Source organism: Fundulus heteroclitus, chromosome 17, assembly GCF_011125445.2.
Source record: "Fundulus heteroclitus isolate FHET01 chromosome 17, MU-UCD_Fhet_4.1, whole genome shotgun sequence".
NCBI classification, from domain to species: Eukaryota; Metazoa; Chordata; class Actinopteri; order Cyprinodontiformes; family Fundulidae; genus Fundulus; species Fundulus heteroclitus.
This window is the reverse complement of record NC_046377.1, coordinates 2481501-2498973: the sequence shown is the minus strand read 5'-3', so window position 1 is coordinate 2498973 and position 17473 is coordinate 2481501. Positions and strand designations below refer to the sequence as shown.

General features: G+C 39.7%; 1 protein-coding gene across 3 annotated transcripts in view; it reads left to right on the top strand.

Moving 5' to 3' along the window:
* Window positions 1–17473, top strand: part of scube1 (signal peptide, CUB domain, EGF-like 1) — a 156582-nt gene that overhangs the window by 6459 nt on the left and 132650 nt on the right. For all 3 annotated transcript variants that reach the window (XM_036148942.1, XM_036148941.1, XM_036148940.1), the window contains exons 2-3: window positions 1794–1916; window positions 17104–17229. In XM_036148942.1, coding sequence (XP_036004835.1) covers window positions 1794–1916; window positions 17104–17229 — 249 coding nt within the window. The remainder of the gene's footprint in view (window positions 1–1793; window positions 1917–17103; window positions 17230–17473) is intronic.

Below are 17473 nucleotides of genomic sequence, written 5' to 3'. Positions count from 1 at the left end.
CCCGTGACGTGACCTCGGATAATCAGAAGACAATAGATGGCTCGAAATTCTCAGTGACTTCAGATTAAGCGCTCTTTAGGTTGATAATTTTTTGCAGACTACCAATTCCATATGTAATGGAATATATATATATATATATATATATATATATATATATATATATATATATATATATATATATATATATACATATATATATTGTATACATATAATTTTTTGTTCTTTGCTAGACGTTGCACAGACACTGTACAGGATCAAAAAACAATTATGACTGACTGAACACCTTCAGTCAATTAAACCCCAAAAAGCTATATTTGGTATTAACAAAATATGTATTGGAAATAAACTATTACTTTCACTAACAAATATGCTTCATTGAATTAATCTTAACCTTGAATTACCTCTAACATCAAAGTTCTTCACTTTACAGAACAAAGTCAGAGGAAATTCTCACAGGTTCAGGTTTCACTAGTCATGAAAAATAAACTAAAATGAAAAATAATTGCAGTTCATCATTACTGATTCCATACATCAGTAGAGTTAAAAGGCCATAATGTTTTTTTTCTTTTCTTTACTTGAGAATCAGTCAAATAGAGCAATATATGTTTGGTTTACACACCAATGAAAGCATAACTTTTCCCGACTTTAATCTAAATTTAAGATGAACCACAGATTTAATACCAGTTGAGTACTGTTTTGTAAACCCTCAGTAAACTTCTATATCAAGAAGACTGAAAGAAGACAAGGTAAACTTAGGCTTTATCAAGCATAACTTGCAAGGACTGAGCTTTCGCCATTTTGCGGCCAACTGACACTTGAAAAAAAAAACATAGGGGCAAATATCTTGTAGCCAATGGGCCTGACTGTGCCCTCATGTATTAGAGGAACCTGTGTAGTAACTCCAGTACAGAAAAAAATAAATTAGCAGGTGCAAAGTAGTTACAAACATCGGAGGAGATTGCACTGATTTGTGAATTTCCAACTGTGTCGGTGCTGAAATTGAAGCTCATCAGACCAGGAAATATCTTTTATTTTCCCGTTTTGGTGACCCTGTTAGAATTTTAGGGTAACAACAATCAAAGTTGTTGTTACCCTTTATCATCTTTAACCGGTCTACCTATTCTTCTTTGATCTATGAAACCAAAACAATTTTGGTCACACGACTTGTTGTGACTGGATATTTTCTCTTTGCCAAAACATACCCTGTAAACCCTGCTAACCTCCATGCTGTGCGGTAAAATCTTCGTAGATGTTCCGTTTGAGCCTCTCCGGAAGCAACAGCCAATCAAAGTTCAAAGTCAAAGCCACAAAGATCCCATTGCTTCCCTTGCTTTGAACTTCTTCACCGTGTCACCACGTATGCAGTTGCTGCCTTTTAAATGGCTAATTATTTGTTTTAATAACCAATAAGGTGGCCGATGAGTGCCGTTTTCTTTCTGTGACAATTAGTTTTAAGCTTAACGCACTATCTTAGAAGACAAGCTGTATTGCACAGTTCTTCAGACAGAGAAATGCCACCAGTAAATGTCTCCTATCTGAATTCCACTCCTCAATTTCACTACTTCTTAAATTTTAGTTTTTTTTTTTTTTTGTGAAATATTTACTACAACAACGCTGCTCTCCTTTTTTGTTTCCTAAGCTTCTTCAAATCTTTCTTCTCTGGTGGGGGGTTGCACAGGGAGGAGATACCGATCCAGCCCATCAGAGCGTTGTGTCATTAGTCACGGCGGACGCTGTGAGCTCATTGGGTTCTCGGTTCCTAATAAGCTATTGACGTTTTTATGTTCGAGCAGATGCAGACGAGTGCTCAGACGGTTCGGACGACTGCCACATTGATGCCCTCTGCCAGAACACGCCCAAGTCCTACAACTGCATCTGCAAGCCGGGCTACACAGGGGATGGGAAGCAGTGCGAGGGTGAGTCCCTGTCACGTCATGCTTCAGTGGGCTCAGTGAAGAGCAAGTGAAAGTCATATCTGGTCTAACTTGGTTGTAGTAAACCACTGCGTTACAATTTAGAGGTAGCTTAAACTCAAAAACAGTTTTTTTGTCCTGCCGCAGCCGTTTCCCGATCTGACAGATTGTTCCCTGGCCAGCCAGAGAACTGTGGGCTGAAAAGTGTCTTGAGACAAAAGCCTCTTTGAGATAGCCTAGTCAAAGATCGTGCCTTTGTTCCCCTTTGGAAGCATGTGTGTCAACGTGCATTTAAACTGGTAACATTCAATCACAAGGCTAACTTGACTAATGACTTTAAACATTAGAAGAAAAGCCACACGTGGTACGCAGAGGCTGTTACGTTGCATGTCGCGTTTTGGCACCAATGCATGTTGGGTAGTAACACACACCTGTTGTTTTGAATAACAAGACGCATTCTAAAAGTAAGTCAGTATCTTCTTTTTACCGCACTTTGTTGTCAGTCCCAGTACCTTGCACCTCTTTCAGCGTATTCACGTCTGCCATGTAAAAAAAAAAAAATCACTAAATCAGTGCAAGATATTGGTGGTTCATATGATAGACCAACACAAAGTAGTGTTTTAATAGAAAAAAAGTGTCACGATTTTAAATTTGATTTTCTATTTTTCAGTGCTTTTCAGTGATATTTATGTCCTGCATGTCTTGCCATATGCTGTTTTTATTTTGTTACCAGGGTTTTGCCTTATCAGTTCATTTCTTATCAGCTTATAATTTTTAGACGTATTTTCTATGCTAATGCATTTGTTCACTTTCTGCTTTCTAGTTTATTTTTGCTTTGCATCCTCTGCTTGTATTCTTGGTTAGATTATGTCTATGTAGCTCTGTTTAGTAGTTTTTGCTCCCCTTTTAGCCACTGCTTCCTTAATCAGCCTCATTCATTCATAGCTCATGTTAACCAGGTTTCACCTGCAGCATGTGTGACTTTGACTGGGCCTTTATAGCACATAAGCAATGTTTCAATCCAAAGCAGGTGTCTCCAACACATTTTCTTGAGAGTCACTGTCTTGCAACTTTTATATGCATCCCTGCTCTAAAAACATGTTTTAAAAAAACATCTATAGAGTATTGTAGGGTTGCAACAAACAATAATTTAAATAATTGATTAATCTGTAGGATTAACTGATAAATTGGACATTTTTTTTTTAATTTCCACCTCTTTTTTTCCAACATAGAAAATTGGACATAACAGTCCAACCAGAGTTAAAAGAACCCTGCTGACAATTAAATGGACCACCAGCCCATTTCATAGACTGTTTCAGCACAAGCTGCACTTTATGGAAAAACTACATGCAACATTTGTTTGTACATATTTGTTAGATGTTTAATACTTTGTTTTCTTTGTTTTTCTTCTGAGAGCTTTACGTTTTAAAGATTCTTATTTTTCGTTATTTCTATAAGTGTTTTTAATTGGGGTCTGATTCTTCTCTTTCTGAGCGCCTCACCAAAATTTCATTATGGTTATGTAATAAAAATAAATACTCTTGATTCTTGAAAAGTTACTTTAGAGTCCTGCTCCTCACTCCCATTAAGTGCAGTGTCTTCAGATTTTGTTGGCAAATCAAAACTTAATCAACAAATTATTACCATCAGTCAATCGGAATGAAATTGTATTCTGATTGAGAGGGCTGGTTTACGCCTATCCATGGTCCAATCAGTGTGCATCTAAAAACCGAGTATCTCATGAACTTTACTGTGCATGCATGTGGACAATGGGTTAGCAACGCTTTGAGGGAGGATGAGGATACTTTCTTCACGCTCTCTTATCAGCAACAGCGTGAGTTGCTGAGCCTGTGTCGTAATTGTGGAAAGCAGCAATGCCTCAACTGCTCTCGGAACCTGCTGTGGGTTCATCCTATGTGCTCAGGACAGTCAGGACCAACACGCCTCCGCGTTTGTTGGGCAGACGTACCAAACGTTTGCAGTTGTTTTAGGGAAATTTAACAACTTTGTTATTAACATGTTATTAACATGTTAGAGGGTTTTTACTTAGAATAAAGTGCTTCTAGTTAACCTACATCATGATTGGACCATTTGATTTTGAGCCCATGTGAACGGTGCATTTGGAATGCTTTCTTTTTAATCTGAACGCATTTTGATCTGATCAGGGAATTTTGCACATGTTAACACAGCTACAGTCCTAAAGCAGTTAACAAGCAACCAGCAGCATCAGCCGAGCTATCAGAGACTAATGTTAAGGCTCAGTTATCGTCGTGCTTCAGGATGTTGTTTAAGGCACTGTATCATCACCGTGGTGGTTTTGTTTCATGTCGAATCACTTTTGCAAAGCTTGCATGTTACTTATTTTTTAGTTTTGCGAAGTGTGAAGTGCTGCCTATATTTTCAGGATTTGGTTTGAACCGTTTTTAAAAAAATCTGCATAATCATTTGTAGAATTTACTAAATTTCCTTTGAAAATACCGCCTCCGCTCTGCCTCTGCCTCAATTCGTTCAACTTGCTCTGCGGGCAGCCAGCATTGACAACGCTCTGCAGGTGAAGCAAATGGCTCCGCAACATGGCACGTGACGTGGGATTGTGTTTGGGTTTCCTAATCTGAACTATACCATTGCAGCTCTCTATGTTTAGGGCTTTCTTCCCGAGATGCACTGATCCGATACCTGCATTGGGTATCAGCACCGATATTGACTAATTAGCTGGATCGTATATATCGGATGATTGATGCCGATCCAGCATTCCGATCCAGTCATTTCTTTTTTTTTTAAATTAATATCATACACAGCAATACAGTTACGGCAATCTAGTCACTTCTATTCTATGTTGCTATTCAACTGCAACGGCGGTTACGCAGAGCACACACGGCAGCTAGTGATGAGCAAACACAGAGCAACATGCAGCACCTGCAATGCATACAATGAAAGAGGGGGTGATAAGGTTGGTAAATTCAACACCACAAACTTAAATAATCACCTCAAAAAAAAGTGCTAAAGAACATGTAGAACTTTTTTCAACAATGTTTATTTCAAGCCTGATAACTTCACTCACATGGCACGGTACACGGTTTATTCACAGTAGTATCGTATCGGGTATCGGTTATCGGTTATCGGCCGATACGCTTAGCCCAGGTATCGGATTGGTTCGGAATAAACTGGATCGGTGCATCTCTAGTTTCTTCCAGGGATGTCTTGTGTTTATCTCCATCCATCTTCTTATCAGCTGTGTCCAGTTTTCTATCCCAGCTGAAGAAGAGCAGGCCCCCATCGTGATGCTGCTTTCACCACGTGTCCTCATGAGGACAGTGTCTTTAAGAAGCAGCGCAGTGTTAGCATCTTGTTCCACAGATTTGCCATGTCCTCTGCGTGGCTTTTGGCAAACTGAAATCGCAACTTCTTGTGGCTTTATTTTAACAACGGCTTTCTTCATGCCATTCCTCTGAAAGGCGGCGTTCCTCCCTCCCCGGCAGTGAATATCTGCAGAATTACCATGAGCTAATTCATGTTAAAAGCCTGTTGGTTTTTCTAGTGTTTAATGCTCTTCTTATCTGGACCATCAGAATAGGTGGCCAGCCACGTCTTAGGGGATTTGCAGTTGTGCCAATTTTCAGATAATGGATTGAGATCATGAGATTGTTTCCTAACTTCTCCGCAACTTTCTCCCTGACTCATCTGCTGTCTTCCTTGGCTGTCACGATCCTGCTTTTCACAAACCTCTGAGGGCTTCTCATAGCAACTGCATTTGCACCGCAATTAAATTACACACAGATGGACAGATGGCGGCTCTTTGCTCCACATTTTATCCAGGGGTTTTACGGTAAAGGTGACAGGATACAGTTTTAGCCTAATTCAGACACTCTGAACTAAAGGTTCTGTGCCCCCTACATGGGTAACTAAAGGTTTAGGGTGGATGAATGCTTTTGCAAGGTGCTAAATATGGCCTCATGGTGGTAAAAACCCTCGTCTAATGAATGGATTTACAGTTGACCTATGTGCTTCTTCTATCAGCAAGTAGGTCTCCAATTCTAATCTTGCCTTTCCAGAAGCTTCTTTAGGAAGCTTGCATGATCTCCCAGCATCTGCGCGTGTTTTCTCTGGGTAACCTGGCTTCCTCCTATGGCTCCAAAACATACATGTTAAAATAACTAATGATTCAGCAGGAGCCGTAGAAGTGAGTGGACGGATTGTGGTTGGTTGTGTTGTGTGTTTCAGTTTTGACCTAGTGAAGGAATGACGATATCTCTCGGGTTTCTCCCACCTTGCCCGTTGATTGCTGGGCAGGACACACCAAACAGGAAGACGTGTTTGAAAGTTACTCAGTGCTTCTTTAAAACAAAAAGCAGGAGCATATATACAAATTGCATGTATATATTGAAGCTCAAGAGCGTTCAGATCTGTATTAACAGACACTAAAGAGGAAATGTGTCACTAATGATCTTAGAGATCTCATTCTAGACAGTTTTCTCAATCCTGGATTTCATAACCTTCAAAGTACAAAGAAAAGGAATCCAAGAGTTAGCTTGTCACATTTTAAAGTTCAAGACAGCACAATTAGGCAGCATCTGCACAGATTGTTCCGGATAAACAAATATGGCACCTAGGCCTACAGTGGCTCTCAAATGCACAGAACCCTTTTAAGAGATCAGGATTTTATGATGTGAAAAAAATGAGAGTTTGAGAAATCATTCTAAATTTTTTACCACATAATGGGATATATTGTGTGCTTTTTAACTGTGACCCCAAACCAATGTGTTAAGAGGGAAAAACGATTAAATTAAAAGGTTGCAGTAACCTTTTTTGCAATCATGTGTACTGCCTGAAATATATGAGAGGAAATTTATTTAATTGAAAGTTAATACTAATAAAGTTTAGCTGACATTTACCCAATTTCATCCTTTTAGCCAAATACAAGTATCAAAGCATCTCATTACATGAATGTAAAATTTTGAAGAAATGTACAAGAACATTATTTTTCTAATTATTACATTTCCAGAATGTGCCCATAAAAGGGTGAGATGGTGCAACTAATTTAGGACAGTAGAGAACTTGCAAAAACTGGAAATTTCTGATGGAACTGATAAAAGGAAGGGACTAGAACTGGACAGGGAAGCTGAGAGCAACACTGAAACGGGACCAGAAATTTCCAGCGAGCACTGGTTGTGTTTTGAATGTGACGAAAATCTTCCGTATTGTCCATATGTCTGGACTAAGAAGAGAGTGTTCTTTCAAAGAAAACATTCCGACTGGACTTCATAAACCTTCCTGGAATAATGGATTTTGGTCTTTTATTAATTAAATTAGAACGTCTGGCACACAGGTCCAAAAGCTATGTTTGGCACAAAAAAATCACACAACGCATTACCGAAGGAACCCCATACCCGCACTAAAGGAGTCTGCTAGAAAGCTCAAGAGAAATTTTATTTTTCACTATCACTGTCCAAGCAGATATCCAAATATAGAAAAGAATGACTTCATCAGAGGAAAATGAACGTTTTGGAATCGCCGATCAGTGCGCTCAACTGCAGAGGGCTGTAGACAAGGGGTGTCCTTACAACTGAGCTAGAGTTGGAAAAGGTTTGCATGGTTGAGGGGTCAAATATTATCATATCAAGGTGTGGAATGCAAATAGTCACTTTTCCCAGAAGACTGAATGCTGAATATAGAATCAAAAGATGCTGTGAGATATAGGTGTCAGGATGAGCACAGCCATGCAACCAGGCTGTGCAGCTTTCTATTGTTCCCTTTTCACAAATATGTTTATTCAGACATTTATTCTGGTGAAATGTCACCTTAACGGTGGAAAAAGTAATTCTTGAAATAAGGATCTTGACAGAGGGAACGACATACCAAAGACAACAACGCTGAAATAATCTGCGTTATTATTTTAGGCACTTGACAAATGCTTTTATCCAAGGCGACTTCAAAATGACAATGCAGTTAACATCAAGCGAGTCAGGTTCAGTCAGAGGTGACAGTGTTGAAATAAAGTGCTGGAATAGAGGGAATTGCAGCAACTAAAGGAACAGCAGAGGGGGTAGTGAAGTGCAGGGTAGGGTAGGCGCAACCGCCAAAGATGCTCTTTGAGGAGCCTGGTCTCTCTACGTGCACGTTTCTTAAAGATAGACAGGAACGCCGCTGTTCTGGTAGAGGTCATCTCACCATCATGGGATGATGAAAAGGGTCTGGATTGTCCTGAGCGTGGTGTATGCGCCACTCGCCTACAATACCTTGACCGTCATTGTGACAGAGTGGTGACATAATAACCTGACTCTAGTCATATTAGATGTCGCTCCGCCTAGCTCCACTCACATCCATCTGGGACCTCTCCCATAGAGAGTGATTTCTCCAACCAATTTTATTGTCTGGCCAATCAGGACGCAGAGCTGGAGTTTCATAGATGTGACGTAGTGGAGAAGCGACCATGACGTGAGACTGTTTTGATTGCAATGGCGGCTCACATCGAGGAAGCAAGCGTTAACATTGATGCTGCTATTTCTTCCGTGTTGTCCAATCTACCGAATATTGTTTCATTAAAAGAACATCAGAGAACGCCTCTGAAGGCTTTTGTTGGTGGAAACCATGTTTTCGCCCTTCTCCCGACCGGATTTGGCAAGTTTTGTTTTCCGGGGCACGTCCGCGAACATTAGCGGTTAGCGCTAACCATATTAGGAGGCCTTTAGTCCTTGACTCGTTCAGCCCGGGATCGACTCCGACCCGCGGCGCTTTGCCGCCTGTCTTCCCCCCTCTTCCTGTCAGCTCACTGTCAATAAAACGCGTGCCACTAGAGCTGCAAACACATTTAAAAAAAAAAGTAAATTTTTTTCCTGCGTCGCTCTCACAGCGTCACGGGTTAGCTTCAGTGTGAGTGGTTGAAATAGCACGTTGATAAAGATGACAGACAAGTGGCTTATCCAATCATATGCAAGGATTTTTGATAAGGCCCAGCCTTCAATAAAGGCAATTCCTATCGAGATGTCCCAGATGGATGTGAGTGAAGCTAGGCGGAGCGAAATCCATATGGCTAGAGTCAGGTTAGTGACATAAGCCTTTGTGAGAGCATCCAAGTAGATAAGAGCTGTTCCTCTAAACACTTTGCAGGCTAACGTCAGTGAGTGGAATCTGATGCGAGCAGGTAAAGGTGGCGAGTGGAGCGCAGCAAACAGAGAAGTGACGTTTGATCTTTTAGGCGGATTGAACACCAGATCCGCCGCTGCGTTTTTGGACCGCAGCACAGACTGGGAGACGAGCTTGGAGGACCAAAGACTCAGCTTCAGAGGTGGTTTGCTCATCTGATAAGGATGCCTCCTGGGCTATAGTGGCTATAGTGAACAGGTGATCTTATATTGTTCTTATTTTAAAATTATTGATTTAATAAATTGGTAAACTTGTTTCTTCAAGCATCCAATCAAATAAACAACACCAAACAACTGTCAATAGCTGAATAAGCTAGCTGGTATTCCCAGAAAGGATTTGGAAGTAATTTTTTTGTGGTCACCACCCAGACTCTGCTCTGCTTTTTAACCCACAAATGGACTCTCCTTACAAATGTGGCAACATATAAAACAAAATAAATAGTATTATCATTAACAGTAGCACCCTAAAATATAGCAACTGGAAAGACAGACATGTCAACAAGACTGTATTGAAATACGTACCTTGGCGATTCATGGTCGTTTCCCAAAACAATGACACATGACCCAGTGGTAAAACACTTTAATGATGCTCTGTTTTACTTAAAAAAGGCTTATAGTTTGTAACATATTTAAAGTATGTCTTCTCTGTGTGGTTAGAAAGTATAGTTCAATAACAAACTTCAGATACAGTGGTGTGAAAGCGGGTTTGCCCGCCTTCCTCATTTCTTAGATTTTTGCAAGTTTGTCACATTACAGTGTTTCACAACATCAACCAAATTTAAATATTTGTCCAAGAAAACACAAGTAAACGCAAAATGCAGTTTTTATATTAAGGTTTTAGAATTAAGGGAAAACAAAAATCCAGACCTACATGTGTGAAAAAGTGATTGGACCCCCCTTTGTTAAACCCTAACTGTGGTTTATCAAACCTGAGTTCACCTTCTCTAGACTCTATTACTGCCATACCTGTTCTCAGTCGAGAAATCCCTTAATCAGGATGTGCCTGACAAAATCAAGAAGACCAAATTTTTCAAAGATTTGAATTGGAGTATGTGTGTTAGCATGTGTGTCTGTGGGGGTAGAATATGAGTTTCAATGTCTAATTAGATCCTGGTTCCACGTCCACTGTCTGGATAATCACTGTATGTGGGGGACAGGCTTCACTACATACTTGCTCTCATTCTTCTCTTTACTATACACCGTGAGATCAATCAGAACCCACCGCTCCCCCATCCCAGGGATGAGGCAACAGCTCATGACAGACTCCAAATTAAGACAGATGGCGGATGGGAGGACACCCCTGACCCTGGTGATTAGATATGAAGGCTGTAATTGGCGGACTGTGTTTTCCATCAACAGGCATTATTGGCCATTTTGCTAGCCAGCACCATTATCGGCTTCTCTATTCCTGGAAGCACCTGAAAGCAGCCAAGCCGCTGCACTCCCACTCCGCATCCCTCAGGTCATCTCTAGTTCTCTGTTATCAGCGTCGGCCCATATCAGCAAACAATCACTCAATGGTCGTGGAAACTATGCGCAAGAAATTGGATAAAACCACGAACTCCTCTCACATCTTTAGTTTTCAGTTCACAGAAATGTATTAACCTAAAAGTGTATTAGATCACCGTCATAAATGTCAAATGTTATCCAACCTTCAAATGTGCACTACAGGTAATGAAAAGCACACTGTGTGATCATTTAATACAGTGCACACAGTTTTTTTTATGATTTGTAGATGGATCAAATTGCTATTGCTTGAGCTTACAAACTGAAATTTATGGACTCTTACATACTGATATAAGCTTATCACTTTTTTATATATTATTATGCTATCATCAGTACTATAGATATGATATAATCTATATTACACACTACCTTACAAATGCCATGATACTCAATTAACTTTTTTAATGTTGTCATATTAAATGTTACATAATGCAGTTTCTTAAGATGTAACAGACCCATTCAATAAATTTGAATAGTAATAAAAAGTTCATTTATTTCAGTTTCTTAAGTCACTATGTCAAACATATGATGCAGTTTAATTACGCACAGATGGTTGTTTTAAAACCTTTATATATGTTGGGTATGATGATATTCTGCTTTGAAATTTAAAATTAGAATATTACATTAGCCCAATAAATAAACATTTTAACACAAAATGTGGTCTTAATGAAAAGCATCACTAATCAGCATTCATGCTTAAAGGTTGTTATTTAATTTTATACAAGGATTCAGGCTAGTTTAGCGTTCCTGTATTAGAAAATACATTGTAATGCTTTCACTGTGATTTACGGAACCTTTTCTGTTTCACGTCAGTTCGACAACGAATAAAAGGTTTACTTTTGTCGTATTTTTTCCAATTCAGTCAAAATATTTTACATTTGTATACTATATTTTATGACATGCGTAAATGACAAAATTTCCCAGGAGTATTTATTTACATGGTATGCTGTGATTTGGCTGGGAAAGATTACAACACAGTTCAACAAATACACCCATAATTAACTAGTAAGGAGTGGACTAAAACGAAAAATGTTTAATAAATATGTTCAGGTTTGTTACCTGGTGGCCTCTCACTGTGTTCTCTCTCTCTTTCTGGTCATCTACTTCTCTACTGTTTTTTATACATAGTGGGGGTTATATGTAGTGGGGGGTAAGTACATATAAAAAATGATATGTATACTATATATATATATATATATATATATATATATATATATATATATATATATATATGGATATATATGGATATAAAGGTTTGGTTAACTGAAATATTTCATGTTTTTCACATATGTTGAAAAATGATTTCTGCCTATAAAATAACGATCAGAGCACCAGTTCTGGACATTCCTCTTTCCTGGGCCCCTTGTCGGCGGGCATGTGTGTAATTATACACACATTTTTGTTTGTGAGATGGTCAAATTTAGTCCAGACTGAAAATTATGCAAATAGAATTTCTGAATTCTTGCTTCATTTTTAAAGCCTCAAAATATGATTGCATGTTCGATATAAAACTCAAGTAACCAGCAATGTTACTTTTTAGCAGCTGTTACAATGTGTAACAAGTGTTTAACCAACGTAAGCACAACTTAAACTCGCTCAGCTGACAAAACTCTTGTGAGAAAGTTTGGATTAAAAATCTAAATAATATCCACAGCAACTGAACTAGGTTAAACTATGGTGGTGTTAATGGCCACCAGGCATTTCTTAAATTGCAAAACATGTTTTAAGCTCAATTTTACCACAATTAAACTCAAATCTGTGAAAAATGCTAACTCAAAAACATCAGAATACATCCTGACTATCTGTACATTTTCCCACTTGCACTGTAATTAGTAAATACTCAAAACAGTAAATGTCCCAACACTGAGATAATGTTTCCACAGGCAAGTAAACATAAAAAAGTGCAAACTAATTTTAGATCTCACCTATAAGAGTGTTAGACTAAAACATTAGAACTGGGAGACGACTATAACATAAAAGACATGGTAGTCTGTACATTTCCTAACTTAAAGCTTGCACTGAAAGGAAGTGTCCCAAAACACTACAATTATGTTTCCACCTGACACTGTGGGTCTAGGCTACCTTCAACGGCAAAGACACTCACTCAGATGGCCATGTACCTATAGGAAAGTAGACAAGTGGATCACTATGTATGTGTGATAAAATACCGGCAACTGCAATATTAGCCTCTCCTCCTTAATAGCTTTGTTGAACTTTGCTCTGAGCAGATGACAATGGTAAAGGTCCAACCTCAGGAGGGCAGTGAAGCACGACTAAACAAGGTACTTTCTAAAGATAATGTCTTTAATTGAAGTAAATCCAATTTTTCAAGAACTGTATCCAATTAACAGGCATTAAAAGTCAATACATTAAGGGATCTAACAGGTTTGGTCATTGTTTTTAAGGATTGTTGCCAAGTGGGTAGAGCTTTCGCTTCTGAATTGTTCGTTCGCAGCTTCCAGTAGAGTGGCCTTTGCTGTGGGTACCCCACTGTCTGTGTCAGCTGCCTTGCTCTGCAACCATTTCAGTGCCACGACAGAGGGAATCACCTCTACGGTGGTAGCAAATTGTGAGCTCAGCTTCTTAGTTAATTGTTCAAACGCCGAGAGAAAAACGGTCTTGATTTTGATAAGACCCCACTGATATGCGCGAAAACAAGTAGGCAGCAATGATCTGTTCTACACACACCAAGTGAACTCTTGTGATCCAATAGACTTTTCTTCATATACGATGTGCTAGCCCTTCTGGTCGGGACTTCTTTTCGCACCGTCTTGGCTGTCGTGCCTAACTGTTGTTGTATACATCTCAGCTGAGAGGTGGCAAGTTGAGAGTGGCAAACATGTTCGACTATTTTCCTTCCAATAGCTACGCAGTTAGAGATGCTTAGGTGGCCTGACACGGCATCGTGCACTGCTAGCTGCAGTGTATGAGCCACGCAGCAAAGGCTTTTAACACTGCACTTGTCCATTTCCTTCATCATATTCTGGGGCATTGTTGCGAAGCTCAACGTGCACATTGTCCTTCTTAATTTTCCATTGAGCAAACATGCAGTCAAATGCACTAGTTGTAGCAGCCTCAAACACTTGAGCAGGCAAAACGGCTTTCTTCACTTCAGAGTTGTCATTGACCCAATGAGCCGTAAGGCTTAACATACACATCTGACTTGCATCTGAACTCCTTACGTTTGTAGTGAAGCTAATGTCAGCCATATTGTCCAACAACATGTGGGTATGCATGACCACCACATCGTGCAAGGGGGGAGACTCAAAAAAGTAGCACCGACTTGGAAGACTGTAGACTGTAGGGGTTCTGTATGCTCTTTCAATTTCCGAAATTCTCAGTTTTCTACTATAGAAAATGGCTGGTAGTTGACAGTTGTCATTTCCATTATTTTGGTTATTATTGACCTGGCTTTTTGGCTGTCTTTGGGGAATTTCCTTGTTTGCTCGAATGCATGTTGTATTGGGCTCCGATCTGCTGCCAATGGGCTTTTAATTTTGCCTGTTGGCTACTTTCAGCACCATTAGCTTCCCTGCATTGTTTGTGAGCTGCAGTGAATGTATGGAAAGCTTCAGTCAAGCCCCACTTCTCGACCACAAGAAAGGGTATTATTTTCATTAATATTATCTTCATTAGCTTGTACAGCTAATGATTGTAGTGACATGGCGCTAAACCAGTGACAGCTAGTAGATGATGAGGAGTACCGGAAAAATGGAGGGCCCATGAAGGGGCCTTCGATTTAGCCCCGCCCCCGACAGCAAATCAGTGCCAGCTTGCAGTGACATCGTAGCTGAAGGAGCTCTGCAGTCACAATGAAGACATCTCTCATTGAATAGAATTAGAATATGTTTGACTTTTCAATGCCAAATCTTTTTTTGATGTCACTGCAAGTGATTTTTCAATGTTTAATTTTTCAATGTTTGATTTTACGATGCCAAATCTCTTTTCAATGTCGCTGCAAGCTGTCACAGGTTTAGCTCCATAAGCTTCTGGAAGGCTTGGTTTTTCAAATGACAACTCAAATGGGTGGTATTGAATGACGACATCCTCCTTGCACTAACTCGACTTAGCAATTGTTAAAGGGCAACTAGATGGAAATAAACATTGGTTTTTAATGTCGGCACAGTCTTACTTATTGGACCTAAATGCTAAAAATTGCTAACATCGGCCAATGTTGATGTTAATGCTGCTATATTGTGCATCCCTGGACATAACAAATGAACATTGAAATCCGGTCTATCATCTGCTCTTAGGAAAAGAAACCAAGAATACAATGTAAATTGCAGACCATGACAGATGTGGAGGTCCGGGGTGGCAGCATCTTTGATTGGGTGTCTATCAATGCATTAATACATATCTGCACAGCTGCTGCAGCATCGTCTTCCATAGGTCTCGCTGATGATGTGCACCCTTCAATCCAGTAGAATTAGGGTATCTGGGGGAAGAGCAGAATATGGTTCGACAGACCAAAATGCCGATGCGAGAAGGCTTTGTAGCTGCCAGGAATGTTTGTGTAAACATTGTCTGGGGTGATTATTCCACGAGTGGATGTTGGCTAACAAGGTTCTTCATGTTGTCTTGGTTAAAATTCACATTTTATATTGTTATTCAGACATTACGTCCCAGGTCAGCTACAAAAAAACTAAACGAAAAATCCAGGCAGATAAAGAAAACCTGTAAGAAAAATATAACAGGGTGAAAATAATAGTTGGATAATACATAGATATAAACAGGTTAAATACATTCTGAAAAAATAAATAAAAACACTATATTGGAACACACATAGTTAAAATGTGTAAAGACGCAATCTGTGCAAATCCCTATATAATGCTATCTGGTACTGTTTGTATGATGCTTAAATTTGATTCAGTTACAAGCTATGAGATTGTTTGAGTTTGGGTGGGCTTTCTCTTCAGTGACAGGGTTCGTAACACCACAATGATCTGAACCATTTTTATTGACACCGTGGTGCCAGGTGTTATGAAAAATATTGAAATTTTAGCTTGTAAAGTTAGAAAATGTGAAAAGCTTCAATAACACAGTCTGTCAGGGATGCTTTGAGATGCCCTGCCAGCTCGATTAGATTCTGCATTGATTTTGTGCCACAGTGACTTCCACCTGACCCGCTTACCAGAGACAGACAGTGGTAAGAAAAAAAAAAAAAAAAACATCTCAAGGGAAGAGCTGATGATGAGGGACACTGCATAGGCGGGAGAAAGAGAGGGAGAAGTGTCAAACCTTAGTAGGCCATTGTCTGCCTGGCGTCTGCACCTCCGTCATCAGCCAGCCACTCTTCTAACTGGCTACTCACTGGCTCACTTACATAACTCAGGACAGACAGCCAGAAATGGATCTCACCCAGCTCACATTGTGTCTGTACAAATCTCTGTCTAACTTATCTGCCATCACTCACTTTGCTCACACCCACTGGGGGGGGGGGTTGGGGGGTAAAATCCATAAGGTGCAGCTTTTCTATTGAGATTGTGATCTCTTAATTACATTTCAAACCATTTTCTCGTAAATCTTTGACAAATAGGTGCCCTTACTGCTTAGATGAGTTTATTCCCGTTTAGGAAAGACACACTTTGAAGCTTTGTGATGATGATCATGAAGCGTGTGGCATCTTTTTGTTGCAAAAAACATTTGCAAATGCACAGACTAGGTATGAGATTTGTTAATTTACGGTTACTTTGCGTTACTCATTGTTGAGTTACTGCTCTGAGAGAGATTCCATGGGAGGTGTTCTTTGCTCTTTTAGAAAAACATGAACGCCAGATAGAATGAAGAAATAGACCAGCACTTCTGCAATAATTTTGGACCCAACTGTCTTAAACCAAATGATTTGTACACCAAATCAGAGGACATGCTTGCTTTGGGGAATAAATAAATGTGAGACCATCTGCAAAAAAAAACGGGACCCTGTAACACGACAATGACTCAAAACATACCAGTTAATCCATCAATTACTGTATTTTGAAGACACGTAAAAATGAAGCCAGTTATTGATAAATAAACAGTTCTTTAAGTAATAAGCATTTATTTTTCCACATTACTCAAATACCCTGTTAAAACACGCCCTTTTGTTGTGGTTTCATCAGGAACTCCCTGTAAACACAGGTTGGCGAGCGTCTGGAAAGGAGGTAACATTTCTATTAATGTGGCGGCGTTGGTGTTGTCAGTAGACACAGGTCTGGTAATCATAGAACGGATATGTTTGAGTCTTTGGATTTATCAAGACTCAGACGAAGTGAAAGGACCAAGATGTCCAACAACATTGGACCTCCGTTTTGAAAAAGAAAAATTTCAATTGCTGTAACAGTATTGACAAGAATATTCGTATGGATTTACATTCTCACCATGCTTTTAACTCCATGAAAGCAAAAGCTGAAGCCACTTAAAGGCAAACACTAACTCCACACATTCTTTGCGAACATTGAATTGCATAAAAATGTCTTTTATCGTCCCTCAGAGGGGGAAGTTCAGAACACGCCTGCATAAATATTTTTTAAGGGTTTAGTAACATGAACTGCTTTCCCTTTCAGACGTGGACGAATGTACGAATGACTACAACGGCGGCTGTGTCCATGAATGCATCAACATACCAGGGAACTACAGGTGCACCTGCTACGACGGTTTCATGCTGGCCCACGATGGACACAACTGTTTAGGTGGGTATAGCTTTTGTTGGAATATGGCCTTTGCACATTGGTCTATTTGCCTACATCCTGTGACAGGATGAAGTCTGTCACCTCTCCCACCTCACCTCACCCTCACCTGACCAGGTTTGGGCCAAACTTCAACAGAATGGTTCAATTAATGACAACAAAGTACCCAGTCATCTGGCTGCAAATAAAATCTGCAATCCAAATCGTTGTTCCTCTGCCACCCAACCAAGGCCAAGTTTATGAGAGG